The sequence below is a fragment of the Lepidochelys olivacea genome (genome assembly GCF_965140295.1).
Source record: "Lepidochelys olivacea isolate rLepOli2 genome assembly, chromosome: 14".
NCBI lineage: Eukaryota > Metazoa > Chordata > Testudines > Cheloniidae > Lepidochelys > Lepidochelys olivacea.
The window spans coordinates 16202824-16221483 of record NC_140424.1 but is presented as its reverse complement, the minus strand read 5'-3'; the positions used below and the strand labels follow the sequence as shown (position 1 = coordinate 16221483).

The window sequence follows — 18660 nt, the reverse complement described above, 5'->3', positions numbered from 1 at the left end:
GTGTGACTCCGTGGCACATAGCTGGCGAGGACGCATTGTACGATGCTGTTGCATGGAAGTCGCTATGCAAACTCCAGTGGTACAGTATTGGGGTGGTGGTTTTCCGGTTTCAGGAAGAGAGCAAAAGCTGCTGATCACTATCACGTGGCAAGGGGTGGCCGGCAAATATCAGCACTGACCGGCCGGCATCTCTGCAGTGATTCAGTAAACTTCCTTGACACAGCTCAGGAGCTGAAGGAAAACCAGGGCTACGCAGTCTCAGCTCTTCCCTCCCCTTCCAGTCCTTCACTGGGCTGGGCCGGAGGGGAGTTTTGTTTACCCCTTTCGCTTCCCCCATGGTGCGGTCCAGTTGCAGCGCTGAGATGACTGCTTAACAGGGATTTGGGCTGCCAGGAGTGTGTGGCCATATTGCTATCCCATTGGAGGCTGGGCCCAGACACAGAGCTGAGAGCGAACAACCCTTGCATGCTAAACTCCACCTCAGAGCTCCCGCTAACCTGGGGCAGTGCTGGGCTTCGGGGCACTTTTCCTCCTCAGGGAGGCATCTCCTACTGACCCATCTTGGCTGTACCAGGGGAATGTGCTGTGGAGGGAACTATGCTTTCCTCTCTTGAGCGGGAGTTATTTTTCATTAAGGACTCTTAGAATAACTGGCTTGTGGGGGCAGGGAGTCATTATAGAGGAATGTGACTGTAACCGTCTTAATTAAAGCACCGAAGAACCCAGCAGTCCCTTTGACTGAGGGGTCTGTCAGCCCCTCGCTCCCCTTCAGCTTTCCCCCTGAGCTAATGACTTCAGGTTACACACAGAGGTCACAGCTTCATAGAGCCCAGGCAGGTAAGTGGAAAAGGGGCCCGTTTCCTCCCAGATGCCAACTCCACTGACTGCAACCGGGCTGCCGCAGGGGTGAACTGGGCCTCCAAATGCTTAGCAGCAGCATGAAAGGCTTGCTCTTAATTCCTCCTACAGCCAGGAGAGAGCCCCGGGAACAGCAGGGACCCCTGCGCAGGGATGCTCCCCCTGGCTCCTCATCCTCTCCCAGCAGCAGAGAGGGTAGGCAATTGGAAAGGAGCCCTCTTCCCTGGCAGCAAGAAGAGGCTGGTAAATGGAGTTTAACTGGGCAGAGAGGATCCCGAAATTTGTCCCAAGCGAACAGAGAGTCGAGGGTTTAAACCATCCCCTTCTTTTCAGGGCATCGATCATTCTGGTTGTCAAGTTGGGGAGGTTTTGGCAGCTGTTTCTTTAGCCTCCCAATGAATAATAGGCACCTGTGAGCTATTTCAACTGGACTTTAATTTGTCCTAAGGAAACTCAGAGCAGTAATCCCACCTGGCCCCTCTTTTGCGGCTACCACACCTAAATCAGTGGACGGCGACCCCCACATACCAGCTCCATCCCTTTAGAAAACAAACCGGGCCCAGTCTTAGCTGGGGATTTAGATGGGTGTTCATTCCTCGCCTCCAGATGTGAAACATTCAGGTCTGCGAACAACAACTCCCTAGGGAAAGGGGGAGAGGAAAGAGGGGGAAGAAGAAAAGAAAAAGTTTGTCCAAACGGCTGGCCGAATTGCAGATGAAACTGGCAAGTGACTGCGCTCTCCATGGAGATCAGTGGGCCAATGACAAGGATGGAAGCTGTTTATAGGGGCGGAGTGTCTCCATAGCATCCAGCGAAGCCTTTTTGAGCAGCTACTTAATGACAGTCATTCTGCTGCTTACAAATCACTGCAGCTCTGCAATAAAGGAGCACTGGCAGAGCTTTGGGTAATAATTTATCCAAGGGGGGAAAAGTAGAAATTCCCTTTTTTCCAGAACATTCCTGCTGAGCTGTGAACTTTGGGAGCCGTGGGACTTTGATAAGGATCAGGTAAGGACCCCAGAAATATTGAGTGAGTTCGGTTTTGTGGCAAATGCATTTAGCTTTATTTCTGCAGCCCAGAACATTGGAAAGTGCAGATATTTTTTCTGCTGCTGAAGGTGTCATACCGGCTACGCTAATCAAGGCCGTAAGTAAGAGCATTTATTTGAAAGTTAATGGGTAACTATGCCATAGTTTTGCGGGGTTTTTTACTTGCAGGTGTATTTAGACAGAACATTCCTTTTTTCACAATGCACAACAGTATTCTACAATTTTAATGGTTTGGTGCAGTAACACCTCATATTTTTGTTTAGTTTTGCACCTTTTTGTGTGTTTAAAGAGAGGGTGACCTCTGTTGCAAACCTTCACTTGCTGGGAGTTCCTGGATTGTTACATTTGTTTGTTAATTTAGAATCTCCAGCATTTTATCTGAGCTATTTAACAGCTACATTATCCAAATAAGACACCAGCAGAATTTACAATTACGTCTGGCTGTTAGCTTGGCACAGAGGAGATGCTACACACCTCTTTGGCCTGAAATAACATTTGTATTCTAATCGTGACTGCATTTCTCTTTGGAAGAAATACACAGTTATGGTTGCCAAAGCAGTCAAAGGGATTTAGATGCATCTTCCATTAAAATTAATAGATGCTATACCTCTAAATCCCCTGGGTTGCTATAAATATCTTTATACACCTGTTGTTTTTCAAAGATGGCAGGACCCTGCATAAAGAGAAAAATGAAATGCAACAAGGAAATGGAAGTTAGTAATCTAAGAAATACTCAAATACACTTTGACAAATGCAGGAGGCTATTATTTTGGTTTGTCGCCCATGGAATTAAAGTCCACCAAGAAAAGTGTTAGCACCCAGAAGGAGGTACAAGTCTCTGGTTTGGTGTAATGCTCCCATGGTAATTCGAATACAGTGTCAATAGCATCAGAGCTGCTTGGATTCTGGTGATTCAGAAGATAGCTGCTGTAAATGGCACAAGTGAACTCCATCTGCCTTGTGTGGGAGGCTGGATGGAGAAGGGAGACTCAGCCATCCCTGGTGTGACTTCGATGTCATCTGCAGAGGCACACCAGGCATAAACGGAGCCAGGGTCTTTGTGAGCATTAGGTTGAAAACCCACAAGTACTCCTTTTCTTTTTGCGAATACAGACTAACACGGCTGTTACTCTGAAACCTGTTGACTATTGTGAGTTGCCTGTTTGTCAGGGATCTTGAATCTCTTCATGTTGTTCTTGCAGGATCGTCCCTTTCCCCCTTCCTCCCCCCACCTTCGTTCACCCCACACCTCCTGAATGTTGGACCTGCCCATTCTGGCCTCCCCAGACATGGCTGACAGCTGGCTGAACCTGCAGTCAGAGGAAGAAAGAGGGCAGGAAAACAGCATGGGGGACTCTGCGAACCTGGACGACAGTCTGACCAGCCTACAGTGGCTGCAAGAGTTTTCCATCATCAATGCCAACGTGGGCAAGTCTTCCTCTTCTCCCAGCAGCTCGGACCCTCACGGCTACCATAAGATCCCTGGCTCTGCTGCTCCTTGCTCCCCCTTGGCTGCTGACCCAGCTTGCATTGGGATGCCCCACACCCCCGGCAAGCCCATATCATCTTCAACCTCCAGGACTACTCACCTGGGGATGGGCATGCAGGCCCAGCCCTTGGAAGACATAGATTACAAGACCAACCCCCATGTGAAGCCCCCTTACTCCTATGCGACGCTCATCTGCATGGCCATGGAAGCCAGCAAGAAAACCAAAATCACCCTTTCGGCCATCTACAAATGGATTACAGACAACTTCTGCTACTTCAGACACGCTGACCCCACCTGGCAGGTAGGGATCCCAAAGAGCCACCGTTCCTCCCTCTCTGCATCTGTCCCTAAAGATAGGCATGTGCAGTATGCTGGTTGGGTTGGGGCGGACTTGCCCTAGCTGATCAGACACTGCAGTAATGGTGCCAGTAGAAGAACTTGGGGAAATAGATGAAGTCAGGTATTCCTCAAGAGCTGCTGATGGTCCTGCTCCAAATTGGCCCAGAGCAGTACAAGAAGGAGCAATGGACACAGTGTTCCAACATTGTGCGTCTAGCATCCATTGCATGTGTTTACAGGAGCATCAGGAGCTGTGCTGCCAATTCTAAATGGTTCTGCAGAAGTGGGAGTCTTTCTGTTGATATATTAACATTGGCAGCAGACCTTCTAATGGTGGCACTCATGGCAGCAGTTCTTTTCTTTTCTTTTCTTTTCTTTTCTTTTCTTCAGGATCCAATTAATGACTTTTGGTGTGTTTCCTGCCCAGGTCTTTTGCCTTGAGTGAACATTCTCTAGCACACAGAAGCTGCTGTAAACGGGACCATAGCCCAGTATAAACAGGAATTTACCCTTGTCAAAGTTAGCGATTATCTATCACTCCTCCAGTGCTGGACAGAGGCTGAGATTGGCGACAAAAGGACAAATTCTCCTCTGTTACATCAGCACAATTCAGTGGTGCTGCACCAGTGTAATGGAGAAGAGAATTTGGCTCGGAGAGCACAGAAAGGAGAAGAGGGACGGGGGAAAGAAAAAGACAGTGGAGGAGAGGGGATGAGTCTGGGGAACAATGACAAAGAGAGGATGGAAAAACAGGGAGAATGAGCTGAAGGGAGAGGGGAAGGGAGATTGTATCTGATGTGTTTAACTTCTGTATCAGGATCAGAGACCCACGGGAGGCTCCCCTATTCCAGAGATTAGAAACCCAACAGTGCCTTGAAGGGTGGCTTTGACCAGGCGAGCTATTGGCTACAGTGAGATGGCCATTATCCTGCAATAGGCCACTGCCATTTTGATGATACTGAAAGGTACAAATTCTGCAGTAAGCAGTTGAAACTTCTCCCTGCTGGAAATCGTAGAAGGTTAGGGTTGGAAGGGACCTCAGGAGGTCATCTAGTCCTGCTTGCCGGCGCTCCCGTTGGGAGGCATCTCCATCCCTGAGCACCACCTCCTTGTTCTCTTCAGACATAGGAGCTGGCAGCCCTAAAACTGAGGACTCATTTCTTCAGTCCCCTGGTGGATTAGTGAATTCATCAGATCTCTGAGCCAGCAATTTCTACAGCCACAAAGGAAAAGATCTAGGGGAAGGGTTAATACCTTAATGTAAAAAATCCCTGATCAGCAGTGTTTAGATCAGCAAACACTGTTCCTTTCCAATGTATAGTACAATGGAAAGCTGTGCCCCCTTTCAGTACAGAGCCGTGTACCCTACAGGGGCTTGTGGAGTGAGAGGGAAAATTTCATCATTGTGATGAGAGCCCTGAGCCTCAGTGTTCCTTTGTCTTGCCTTTCTTCTGCCAATGGAAAAACGTGTCCAGGGCCAGCTTCCTTTGCCTTCTGTTCAAAGGACGAACAACTTCCCTAGATTGCTGGAGATCATCATAACAAAGATAATGCTAAGTAACACCCTGCGCTCCTTTCAAGACTGAACCCTAAACTGGCTGCAGCCTGGGAGTTAACCTGAAGATGTTCCCCAAGCTGGTGGGGGTAATCACTGGACCAGGTTCATCTCTGGTCACAAAACCACCTTAGGCCCCCTAGGGAACGTATTCAACACAAGGACCTTCCTCCATGCTCTCCCCTCCCTGGAACTCCTGGCACAGGAGGTGTTCCAACGATGCGTCATGGGTAGGAGGAGGCGTGGCCAGGGTGTTCCCACCCCTGGTTAATCCCAGGCTGCTGCATGGGCCATATTGGCCATGGCAGGCAGGGTGCCAATTGAGTCTCACCTACGCTAGAGACTGAGCCGGCCCTGGCAACCCCAGGATAGGAGAGGGTCAAGCTCTGCAGCAGCACAGGGGTGAATCAGGTCCATCAAACACGGGTTCCCATGGCAGTGGGCACTGGCCAGCCACAGATGAAATGGCTGCAAAATCCAGTTTCCACGGTTCAGATGCCTGCTTACCTCGTTAACGTGCCAGCTCCTTCCGGCTGTCTACCATCCTTTTAAGAACTTTGAGAACAAGGAGACCAGACCTGCCCTGCTCAGGACATGACTCCAAAATTGTTCTGGGTTTAAACAAAATCAGTCTGACAAAACAAGGAGTTGCACCCAGGTGGAGGCTAGCTCAGCCTGGCAGCAGCCATGGAACCATGACTAGATCAACTAGTGCCCACTGTCTCCCCTTCAACCTCACCCGCTCTAAACCCAGGTGAATCCTGGGCATCTCCAACCCCCACCTTATGCTTGTGATAGCTCCCCAATCTCCATACCAGGTTGGCACATGCACTGCGAAATTGGAGGGGGCAGCAGTAACTGGTTCACTTATTCTGTAAATTGGGAGCAGTTCCACTGGAGCCAGCAGGGTCACACTCATGGTATGAGTGCTGGCAGAGAACAGGCACAAAGGCTGTGAGTGCCAGCGATTGAGGGAAACTCACCTAGATAAAGAACCGCCACAGATGAGAGTTCTTGTCAGTTTACATCACCTAGAATTAGCATGTCAATGTTCTTGGGCACTGGGGAATACACAAGAGCAGGCAAGTAGGAGGCAAGTGGTAGGTAATATTTTGACTTCTCCTCTGAATTCTGGATAGTTACCATATTTTCAATTAAATGCGTTTATAAAAAAAAAAGTTCTCAATCCCTCTCTGCAAAGATGCAGGTGGTTAGATTGCTTGTTGTAGGGAGGAATGATAAATATGCAAACTGGCTGGGTAATAATCAACTGCAGGCAAGCCAGGCTAAGTGAAATTTGGGGGTGGGGGTGGAGGATTTGGCTTGGAATTCTCTGACCTTTGTAAAATTTCATTAAACAGTAAATTCTGAATCCCTGGAGTCTGGAATGTTTGCTGGATTTCCCCCCCCCTTTCTTTCCTATTCTCCCACCGTAGCTGTGTTCTCATCCCTCTACCCCAATTTCTGTAAGTGGAGACAGACTCAAAAGGTCATGCCACCCATATGCTGGGGGAGATGGATAGATTCCTGTGGGAGCTGCATGCTTTGGAGAGGAGCCAACTTGCCCAGGGAGTTTCAGCCTGGAGGAGGGGTGTTGGTTTTCTGTAGTTTTCTTTCTTTTTTTTTTTTTTGTAAGGGCTCCAGGCATTCAAGCTTTGTTTTTGCTATCCGGCAATACGGATTATGGATGAATAAGCATAAAGATATCCAGGCAACATTAAAAAAAAAAAAAGCCCTTCACCATATCCAATCTCTTTACACCCTCTTGGCTTTGTATAGTGTAACACAGCGTTATTTACCCAATAACTGAGTTTCCTTTCTGATTATGCACATCACTCTCGACATTCATGTTTTTCAGAGCAGCTCGACGGGAAGCAGAAAGTTCCTTTTCTTTTTCCTTTTTTGCAGCTGTTTTGGTTTGTGTTTAGGAAGATACAGACAGTGATTTCATACCAAGCTTTCCTAAGCCTTACGGACAAATTCAGCAATGGTGCTCGAAATGGGAGCAATTAATGGGGGGTGCAAATCCAATGTAAATGGGTGTCCGTGGCCAAGGCCAGCCCCATGTGCAATCGGTTCCTAGTCAGAGTAGGAATAACCAGCCCGTGGGCCTGTGCATTGAAGGCATTTCTGAAGAAGGGAGCACACATGCCTAGGTGGGATCTAGGTGCCGTGATGACAACAGAGGTAGAAGGGTATCTACACTTGGCTAATTTTGCCAAATCATTTCTCACTGTTGCTAACACTGGCGCAGCACACACCCCATCCCACCTTTCCATGGGAATGATCCAAATTCAAGTGAAAAGACTCCTGTTGAATTCAGTGGGCTCTGGATCAGGCCCCTTGGCTCTGGCTATTTTGGATCGGTTTGGAATGGAGGTGGCTGCCTCCACTTTGATACTTATATGGCTGGCCAAGGAGGTTTCTGCTCTGCCACACAACTCAGGATTTGGCCTGGGATGTGTTTTCCTGTTGCAGCCATCTCTGTTTTCTGATTGTTAGAAGCTCCCTGATGGTCCTATGTATCTTCACCCCACTGGAGGGGTTTATGTTTTGTAATGGATCATTTACAAAGTTGCACATGTCCAACCTCGCTGTTTTCTTTTGGGTTTAGAATTCCATCCGCCACAACCTATCCTTGAACAAGTGCTTCATCAAGGTGCCGCGAGAGAAGGACGAGCCGGGGAAAGGTGGGTTCTGGAAGATCGACCCTCAGTACGCAGACAGGCTCATGAATGGAGCCTTCAAGAAACGCAGGATGCCCCCTGTGCAGATCCACCCGGCCTTCACCAGCAGAGTCCAACAAGAAGCCGGGACTGCTGCCAACCAGGCAGCATCTTCTTGGTCCAATGACAGTGTCTTGAATGTCAACATGGAGTCACAGCAGCTGCTCAAAGAGTTTGAGGAAGTCACGAGTGATCAGAATTGGAACCCAGCAGATGGGAAAATGGGCCACAAACGTAAGCAGCCATTGCCCAAACGGATGCACAAGACAGCTCGCCTCTCTAGCTCCCCCTTGCTCACCCAGGAAGAACAGACAGAGCTTGGCTCATTGAAAGGTGACTTTGACTGGGAAGCTATCTTTGATACCACCTTGAATGGTGACTTCTCCACTTTCGAGGATCTGGAGCTCACACCTCCAATTAGCCCAATAACCAGAGATGTGGACTTGACAGTGCATGGAAGACACATTGACTGTCCACAGGAATGGTGCCCAGTTGGGCAGGATCAGGTCCTAACAGAATCCAACCAGAACAACTTAGACTTTGATGAAACCTTCATGGCCACTTCTTTCCTTCAGCATCCCTGGGATGAAGAGAGAAACGATTATCTCTCAAATTCGGTCAACATGGACCAGTTGTTTGAACTCAACGACTCTTCTTTGCCAACAGACATGAGTGACTGGAGCAGTATGGGATCTTTTTTATAAGAGGCCGCTGCCGGTTAGAAGGATCAAGTTAAACCCAGGTAGACTTTATCTATTAGCAAGATACTCCCATTGCTGCTGGAGATTACAAGGGACAAGATCTCTAAAAACAGGGACATCCACGTTGACTTTTATCAGCTGCAAAGTATGGTTATTCACAGAAACTCCAAAAGAAACTCAGAAGATTTGGCTGGATATATCTGTTAGCGACACATCAGGAGAAGTTTCTGCCTCTTGGGTTTCCCTAAGAGAAGAAATAATTACTTATTTTGGGACTCTGTTTTTTTAAAGAAATGTAGATTATCCTATGTTTTGTGGAAATGGAAGGAACATATGTTCCCTCTAGGACAAAGGAGAACAGTTGCTGAGTTACATGCAAGAGCTGAGATTTCCTGATGACTTTGGACATTGTAGACCATGTGCAATTTCCTTCTCCTTCTTCTCCATTTGACTCTCTCTCTCTCTCTTTTTTTTTTTTCTCTGTCCAGGGATATTCCCAGATATAACATGAGATAATTAAGTAGCAGGTAAATAAAAGTTCCTTCTGGGTTCTATAAATTCAACCTTCCTCCAGAATTGGGGCTAGGGAAGAAGACGAGATCTGTAAAATCAGATGCAAATCAGCAAGTCGCCCTCTTCAGATGTTTTTGTATAGTCTATTATATATAAATATATATCTATTCAAAGAAACTTATATTTTTAGCACAATCAGTAGAGTACCTTTTTGATGGGATGGCAGTGGAAACGGGGTTTTTTCTGTGCTGTATAAAGACTAATGTTAATTTTTCTGCAAATTAAAAATGAAGCGTGTCAGATGTTTATTGTAACAAAATATGCAAAGGAAAATTCCTACATCAGAAGCAATGAATTTCTTTAAGGATCAAGAAAAGGATCAAGACAGGAGAGAAGGAGAAGAGACTTGACTTTCTCCAGATTGTGCTCTTACTTATTTTTGTATCTTGAACTCCTTGCCTCAAGTCACGAGCGATTGTATTTGCTGTAAGGCCTAGAATGGTGTCACTGTGAACCTGCTACATTTCTGAATGATTGACAAAACAATGTACTATTTTCTGATCAGAAACTGTGAACCGAAAGCATCCCCTTCATCAGCCTGTATGTCAGGCTCTGAACAGCCTTTGTGATGATCCAGGAGACAAATCAAGTGATGGGTGATTAAGGACCAAGCCTTCTCCCTCAGTGAGACAGCTGTGATCAAACATTGCTTTCTTTTGGAATTGTTATGTTGGGGTTTCCCATGCAGGGGGATGCTCCCCAGCTCTTGGTGATTTTGTATTTTATTTAAACGAATGTTCTTGTATGGGACTAATGAAAAATGAAATCTGGATCCGGGGCTCGGTCAGGGAGTAAGAGGCCAAAGACTGTATGCAACAAACATTAGTTATGAACAAAAGCAGAGTTTAGAATCCCTACTCTGCCTTACCGAATGTGTCCCCTTTACTCTGCTCGTCTCCTAAAGCAATAATCAGTATGAGCACTTACCATCTCCAACCCGCTGCACAAAGGTTAACCAGCTAATTCTCACAGCACCCCTGCAAGGTAAGTATTATTACCCCCTTTTACAGATGGGGGTGACAAGGCAGGGATCAATTAACTGATTTGCCCAAGGCCTAACAGCACAGCCTCGCTCCCAGTCCTGTGACCATACTGCCTCTTAAAGGTGTGAAGGGGATGCCGGCAGGCTAAAGGTTTCTCCAAAGCAGGTAGAAAATATCCTGGTGTTTTTCAGTGCCTGGAAAGGCAGAGCAAGGAGAAGCAAAGTACCTGACTCCTTTCTCGAGACTTAACAACTTGGGACCAGAGCCTCAGCTGGTGAAAATTGCCGTAGCTCTACTGACTTCAACAGAGCTACGCTGATTTACCTGTCGAAGATCTACCCCCTAATTGGTTTGCTAATGGGAGTGTGGACAGGTGTCTGTGAAATATGCATAGGCAGCAAAGAAATATTATGGTAGTTAAAAATAAAAAATCTTGCTCAAACTTGAATTCAAGCTCTAGAGAATCAGATTCTAAGCCTCTCTGTTGGTACAGGCAAATATAGTTAATGTAACGTAGCTGCTAGTTCGCAGAAAGAAGAAGTTACTTTGGAGTGTGTTAGACTTGTTGAAAAACATAAAACTATAAACTTTTTTTTGTTTGTTTGTTTAGAAACTATAGTAAGATTTAGGAACCTTGATGTGAGCAAACTAACTTAGCTGGAGTCTAGTTGTCGTTTTAAAAAAACAGCCTGATTTAATGCTGGAAAAGACAACCCTTGTATTAACTAATGAATTAACTTGCATTCAAGGTCACAGAGGTCGGAAATGCAATGCATTGCATATGGGTTTTCAGGTACATAGGGCTAGATCCTCAGCTGGTGCAAATCGGCCTAGCTCCATTGAGGTCAATGGAGCGACTCACGCTTACCGCAGCAGAGGATGTTCACCCATTGATCTCCATACAGGTGGCTGCTGGAGTGGGGTGGAACTCTTAGGATGTGTCTACACTTCAATAAGAGACCTGTGGCACAACCGTGGCTGGCCCAGGTCCACTGGCTTGGGCTCAGGTTGTGGGGCTAAATATTGCAGCAGGAGCCCAGACTCTGAAACCCCATGGGGCGGATGGGGCTCAGAGCCTGGGCTCCAGCCCAAGCCTGAACATCCACACTGCAATTTTTAGCCCCACAGCAAGAGCCCTGCAAGCCCAAGTCGATTAACCTGGGCTCTGAGACTCATTGGCATGAGATTTTTCTTGCAGTGTAGATGTAACCTTAGGGTCCATGGTTTAGACAATGCTCCCCTGGGTCTGGCGGACAATCAAAAGATACAAGCTGCAATGACTGCCAAATGGCTCCAGAGGGTTGGTCCCACTAGTCCTCCATAAAATGAGGAAGTAGGGTTGGAATTTTAACCATCTCACATACTCAGTGAACAACCTCCAAAAAACCTCAGCAAAAACTAATGGGGGTGTCCTCCACCAGCCTGCACTGTTTCGAGAGCTGGCTGCATTTCCACCCAGTGAGACATAGCTGCATGGCTTCCATCTCCATTCCAAGGCTACTGGTGATCAGACTGGGCCTAGTCCAGTGTTTTGTTTCTTTTTTGTAATGCTTCATTTTTTTTTGTTTCTTTCTCCTGTTTCGGGGCCTGTTTCATACAGATGCTGGAAGAACTGCAAAGATAAGTGTGCAATTTAACCTTTTTCATGGAAAGCTATTTACAATTAAAAAACATGTCCAATGAAAAACTGGTTTTGCCTCCTTGTTTCCCTAAAGCACTGACCTTGAGTCTCTTTCTGTCCACTACTTATATGGCCCCCATTTACCATGGCAGCCGAACCCCTCACAATATTTTTAATGCATTTACCCTCACAGCACTCCTGTAAGGTTGGTCAGTGGTTGTCTTCATTGTATAGATGGGGAATGGTGGCATAGAGAGGCTAAGTAACTTGCCCAAGGTAAGACCGAATGTCTGTGGTCGAGTAGGGACTTCAACTCTGGTTTCCCAAGTCCAGAGAGTGCCCTAACCGCTGGATCATTTTTCTTCTCTTTTCATGGAGGCATAAGATTTTTAGGGATGGGAGAAGTACACCATCTGAGGGGTCAAGATGTAAAATGCAATATTATTATTATTTATTTCTACTACAGTAACTAGGGGTCATGGAAGTAGGGGTCACCCAATGAAATTAATAGGCAGCAAGTTTAAAACAAACAAAAGGTAGTATTTTTCACACAACGCACGGTCAACTTGTGGAACTCCTTGCCAGAGGATGTTGTGAAGGCCAAAACCATAACAGGGGTCAAAAAAGAACTATATAAGTTCATGGAGGATAGGTCCATCAATGGCTATTAGCCAGGATGGGCAGGGATGGTGTCCCTAGCCTCTCTTTGCCAGAAGCTGGGAATGGGCGACAGGATGGATCACTTGATCTGTTCTGTTCATTCCCTCTGGGGCACCTGGCACTGGCCACTGTCAGAAGACAGGATACTGGGCTAGATGGACCTTTGGTCTGACCCAGTATGGCCGTTCTTATGTTCTTAACGCCTAAAGGCTCTCATGGGTTGAGAAGAAAAGCTTGGAAAAATGACCTAAGTGTGCCTGAATCTTCAGAGACCCTGCAGTAGTGGCTCTCTGGAGTGTGAACTGCCTCATTCATCTTAATGAGGTGTTAACACCAAGCCTCATTGGGCCGGGAGGCCTAGCCCACGCTAACCCCAGCAGAACAGTGTGTGTGCAAGGGGCACCAAAAGTGCCGCAGGTATGCCTCAGTTACTGGGGTAAGTCCTGGGAGATGCCCCTGTTACTGCACCTGTCTGAGAGGGGAGAGGGGACCCCTGCAGGGAGCAGAAACTCCTGGGAGGGAAAGTGGGGCCCCATGCCACTGCTCCAACCTCTCTGGTATGGGAGAGGGGCCCCCATGTCATTCAAAGTGAAGAGATGGAGCCACAGCATGGGGTGGAGCCAAAAGAGGTCTTGTGTCTTGGTGGGTCTAGGCCCCCGTATTGCCTTAATCTGTCTATACAGTATCAACACATAGTAAGAATCAGTGCTGAAGATGTTACCATCTAACTACTAGACAAAAGAAGGATTACTCTCCCCAATTTACAGCTGGGGAACTGAGGAACAGAGAGGTGAAGTGACATGCCCAAGATCATAAAGGGAGTCTGTGGCAGAGCTAGCATCTGAACCCAAATCTCCTAGTCGCTAAGTCCTAGTCTTAGCCCCAAAAGCACCCTTCCACCCCACCCATTCCTCTTCTCCTGATAGGACCCGTGCTCCTGTTGATGTCCAAGGCCATCAGGGTTGCCTGTAATTAGAGGTTCTGCAAACCCACCTATGAGATGTCTGGGTTTCATTGCTCCAAAGGGAAACATTTTCACCCACTCCAGTCTGGGAACTTTCACTCCAGGGGAGAGCAGAAGAGGCAGCTTTCCAAACACAAACAGCTAGAGTCCAAAGTCTTTACACAAGCAAACTTCCATTGGGCCAAATCCTGAGGTCTTTTAACTCGGTCCTTTCTCTGTTGGAACATCCACTGACCTCAAAGAGACTTTCACCTGACTGATTTGGCCCACATTTTGCGCACACATATTTTTGAGATACCCATGATGCCCGGCACTGGAAACTAATCTCTCAATGGTCAGTTGATTGAGAGCTGGCTGGAAATACCATATACACCTTTTTCTTTTAATACGCTAATGGAGAGGAAGGACCAGAGATGGTAGCCAGGAGATCTGGACCACCAGAAATATGTTGAAGATGTGGAGCAGTGGGATGGCCCAGTTTTGGTTGCTGTAATGATGTTTTTCCATCTAGACTTCTTACAGCACAGAGATGTGCGGCTGTTTATTGGCAGGGGAATTGTAAGACGCTTGGGAGTAATATGACTAAAAACATGTCTAACAAACAATAGTTCAGACCATAAGATATTATATGTCCTTATTGAGTTCAAACTGTCTCCTCTAGGTCCCATAGCTGCCCCCGGGGAGGAGCCATTCAACTTGATACTAGGGGCTGTCTCTGAGTTTTGCCCTGATCCCAGGTTGTTTCGCCAGAGCAGAGAAAGAAGCATTTAGCGCCCCACATCCTCACAAATTAACTGGATGAAAGTGCGATTCAGGGGTGAGGCACTGGTCCCCTCAAAAGCAACTGGATCCACAGAAGCCCATTTTAAGAGCGGTTGTGGGGGAAAACGCTTCCTGTCGCTCAAAGCCAGCCAGCTCTTCAGAGCAGAAGAGAAGCCCCAGCAACCCAGGGAAGGAGGCCGTGAGCTGGGGAGGGTGGGGGAACCGCACAAAAGAGACAGTAACAGATGAAACCACTTGAGGTTAATTACGCTGAGAAGCAATTGGCTCCACAAGGATGTTAAGGGGGGGGGGGGACTTGAAAGGCTGGGGAGGGTGAACTCTTCATGACCTCGGAGGTGTGCAGAGGAAGGTTGTTTGGGGAGCTCAGCCCAGCCCATGGTGGGGATGGTGAGGCTATCTTTACCTAGGGGGCAGAGGAATGGGACAATGGGGGGGTGGGAGCACAGCCAGCCACAGAGAGCAAAGAGACATGGATGATTTTGCATAGAATGTTTTCAGTATCATTTCAATTTGACCTGGCCCCGTTGGCTGCTGCCTGATCCCCAAGGCCCGAAGGCCCCACGGGTTGCTGTCTGATCGCTTGGCTCAAGGTAAGATATTTTTTTATTATTATTATTTTTTTTTTACTAGCTGCCCTCTAGGTTGGGTCAATTGAGGGCAACTCTTTTAGTCTCCGTCCTGGCTAATGCGTCCCTGAAGAGCAGTGGGAATTAGAGCCAGGAGGAGGGTGACACAAGCCCTGCTTGCAGAGAATGAGTGCCTTCATTAAAAACAATGCTGATCAGCTGCCTCAGCCCAGAGGAGAGGAACAAAAAGCAGCAGAGAAGGTGAAGAGGGAAAGATGAGGCCCAGCTGCTCAGCACTGCCGTGCAGGTAGCCCAAGTCTCGGTCTCTAGTCTTGGGCTGGTGAGGCCTGGGAGCACTGGAGGCTCTTCCAGTTGCTCAGCCTGGCCCTGCAGTCTGGAGGGGTTCCAAAGGGAGCCTGTGCCGTATATCTTGAGCAGAAGGCAGGTGTTTGTTACAGAGGGGCCTCGAGAACAGGGATATAAAAGCAGGTTGAGGGGACATGAAAGGGCGCCTCTGTGCCCTGACAGAGATGGGGGACCTTCCCCACCTCCCAGAATACACGGAAAGTCCAAGGTCAAGGGCAAATGCCATGTTCTTTGTACTTTAACATCTAAGGATCCCAGAATGTTTTCCAAACAGCCTGGGATGGCAAGCACAGCCTGGCCTGTGTAATAAACAGCCTTTAAACCTGCCTTTAAAAAGGTTCCCAGTTCTTGGTGGGGGCGGGGGGGAAGTCTGTTGGGTGCATAGATGCAGGGTAAAGGCCATTGACCAGAAAGCTGAGGATTAGCTCCTTCCGCTACCACTCCCTTGATCTTCGGCACTAACTCTCTCTGCAGAGCCAGCGCATTGATGCTACCCATAATGCACTTGCACCAGCTACTCTCCCAGCACCACCAATCCCTGCACTCCTCCTAGTGGGAAGGGCGGAGCCTCCTCACCATTGGCAGCAGCTGGTCCCCCATGCAGCCGGATCAAAACTAGCATCTAAGGTAGGTGTCCTGGTGGGGGAGATAAAGGCTGTGCATGTGTTGGACACTGGTAAGAGGGCACTAAAGGAGAGACAGCACAGAGGGTCTTTAACCCAGCCTGGAGGGAGCGCAAGGCAATGGCTCACACACCAGATGACTTAAGCCACCATAGCCCACCCCTCTGTTCATCTCAAATGGTCCTGAACCATGGATCATAGAACTGTAGGGCTGGAAGGGATCTTGAGAAGTCATCAAGTCCAGCCCTCTGAGCTAAGGCAGGACCAAATAAACCTAGACCAGGCCTGATAGGTAACTGCACACATGGGAATCCCACTGAAATGCAGCCACCTCTGGGAGGTGGGGGAAGCTGCTAACTAGAACACAGGGGCAAAAGGGGGGAGTTTGGCCAAGCCATGGCCATATTCTTAAGAAAAGAGCAATGAGGATTATAATGCTCATGCAGAGCAGATAGAAGCTTGGTTTATAACTCTCTTGATTTGATCGCAAGTGAGATTTGGTGGTGGGGGGTTTTCTTAAAGCCCCAAACTGCTGGAGTCCTGTTATTGTGTAAGAATCTTAGCTTTCTTTTTTGTTGTTTTATTTTTCACAGTGAGTTTCTAGTTCTTCTCGTTGTGGAGAAAAGGTTGAAAGCATGACTCACAAAGGGTTAAAACCCAGAAGGCAAATAAAAAGATCCCAGCTTTGACTGTTTCTTAACATCTCATGAGTTTGGGGGAGGCGACTGACTTCTGATTTTTTGACTGCTCAGGGGCAGCCATGCTGTCAGAAGTGGGGCCATGTGAAGCAGCCCTTTTTAGCTTTGCAAGAGGCAAGCTGCTTGCTTTTGTTCAAACCCCCTTGAAACAGATGAGCATTTTGCATGGACGTGGAAAATTTAAAGGGATGACAAACATAATGCCCCAATAGGAGATGTGGGCCTTTAAAGTGTGTGTGGGGGAGGGCGCGGAGATACGGGGAGCACCCGGCAAGATCTGAAACAACCACATTTAGTTCAGCTGTGAAACCAACAAAACAAACTTCCAAGCAAAAATTTTTCAATGGTGTGGGTTTTTTTGTTTTGTTTTTTTTAACAGCAGCCAGAAGATGTATGACTAATGTGTGTGTAGGGGGAGGCCCCGGCAGACAGGGACAATACTGTAGTAACCAGGGAGAGGGGAGGGCTTGGAGGTCTTTTCTTCCATCAAAGCTTGGAGCTTTCTTCCAGCCAAGGAGATTGAGAGAAAGAATGCAAGACAATAAACTTTCTCCCTGGGTTGTAAACTTTGCCCTCCAATGCAGGCTAAAGAGACTGGGCTGCTTTTTACAAAGCGCAGTGTGTACTCAGTGAGAAAGGGAGAGGGAGAGAAAGGAAGGTCAAGGCCCCTTCAGAGCCTGGCCTGCCCAGGCTTGCCTGGGAGAGCATGATTTTCAAACACTGCAGCTCGCAGCCTGGCCTCTTTCTCTCCCATAGATCCCATTGCTTCAATCTGTTCCCCGGGGATGTGGTGCGTTTGCCCCCCACTCCTTTCCACCCCCACTCACACACACATGCTACAGTGAATTGCAAAACTAACTAGCCAAATGGGAAAGTGGGGGAGTGATTTGTTTATTTAGCCAGGCAGGCTCCCAGTGAAGCTTGGGACATCTCTGTAGGGGCTAAAAGGCTGTTTGCCAGTTTGACGAGCTGCTGCCCATGCCAATACACTTGCATAGAAAACTGCAACACATGTCCTGATGGCAGCAACACCATCTAGCATATCCTATAGGTGCTGCCCGGAACAGGGCCAGACCTGGACTCCCACCCCCCAGCCTTCTCTGCCCAGAGTCCTGCGGAAATCAATGGTGTTACACCATGTTGGCTCAATGATTCTTCTACTGTTCTATCTCTCTCTTCTTAAACTGTTACAGCCTCCTAGTATCTGGTCATCTGCCTTTTCACCTCCTCCCTCTCTCCTTATGTCTCTCCCTGACTATCTTTCTTGTGTTTCTCTTCTCTTCTCTTCCCCTTCCTTTTACCCCTCTCGCCAGGTGGCAGTGTAGAGACAAGGACTTCTGTGCTTCCATGACACCCCCTGAGATCCAAGGGTTTTGGGGGGCAAATCCCCTGCCTCTTCAATGGGGAAAAACCCCACACGTGCAATGGGAGAATTAAGGGGAGAGTCTGCAGGGTCAGGGAATTCCCATCCTCCTGCATGGGTTGGTCTTGTGTGGAGGAACATGGGCCCCCTCTCTATGGGAACTAGAAAAACCTCTTTATGCAGAGGTAATTAAGGATTCATGAAGGCAGCATTAGAAGTGTGTTAGTACAATAAGGACTTCAATGGTTACAAATATTAGTGACTGAGGAGTACATATACAGGTTGGGGTGACCTGGTCTCCTTCCATCTTGGGTATTATGATATTACTACAAATATAATCGACCGGCTTGCTAGATTAGTATACTGAACCCACATGCAGCTGTGTAGCTTCAGCTGAAGTCAATAGGATCAGTGCATGTATCAACAGATGTGGGCCCCAGGGCCTGATTCTGTGCCCTGAACTGGGTATCATAAATTTCACCAGTGCAAAGTGGGTGTGAAATGCAATCCTTCCGATGGGGGAAGTGTATTAATTACATCCTGTGTTCACTCGCTTTGTCCAAGAGAAGTTGGCCACAAAAGAGAACCAGACCCTTAGGCTTTGCTTCCACTGCACTGTCTCTCCGTAACATGTCCTATTACTGCCAATTATTCCCTGCTCAGGGAAAGCCACTAATATAAATAGGCCAGGTCAGCCGTGGCCACTGGCGTTTGAGCCACTTCGTCATCAGGGCAGGGTTAG

At 47.7% G+C, this 18660-nt stretch overlaps 1 protein-coding gene across 1 annotated transcript; it reads left to right on the top strand.

Moving 5' to 3' along the window:
• Positions 1-1716: 1716 nt before the first annotated feature.
• On the top strand, positions 1717-11946 carry FOXJ1 (forkhead box J1). The gene is made up of 3 exons (XM_084646790.1): positions 1717-1866; positions 3111-3698; positions 7906-11946. Exons 2-3 carry the CDS (start codon positions 3165-3167, stop codon positions 8719-8721), a joined length of 1350 nt encoding a protein of 449 aa, XP_084502916.1. The 5' UTR covers positions 1717-1866; positions 3111-3164; the 3' UTR covers positions 8722-11946.
• Positions 11947-18660: the final 6714 nt, after the last annotated feature.

What these genes read in the sequence shown, in the direction of transcription:
- FOXJ1 (XM_084646790.1), top strand. Translation starts at nt 3,165, where the DNA reads ATGTTGGACCTGCCCATTCTGGCCTCCCCAGACATGGCTGACAGCTGG. An exon ending in ACGCTGACCCCACCTGGCAG is followed by an intron (nt 3,699 to 7,905) that starts GTAGGGATCCCA and finishes TTTTGGGTTTAG; the next exon opens with AATTCCATCCGCCACAACCT.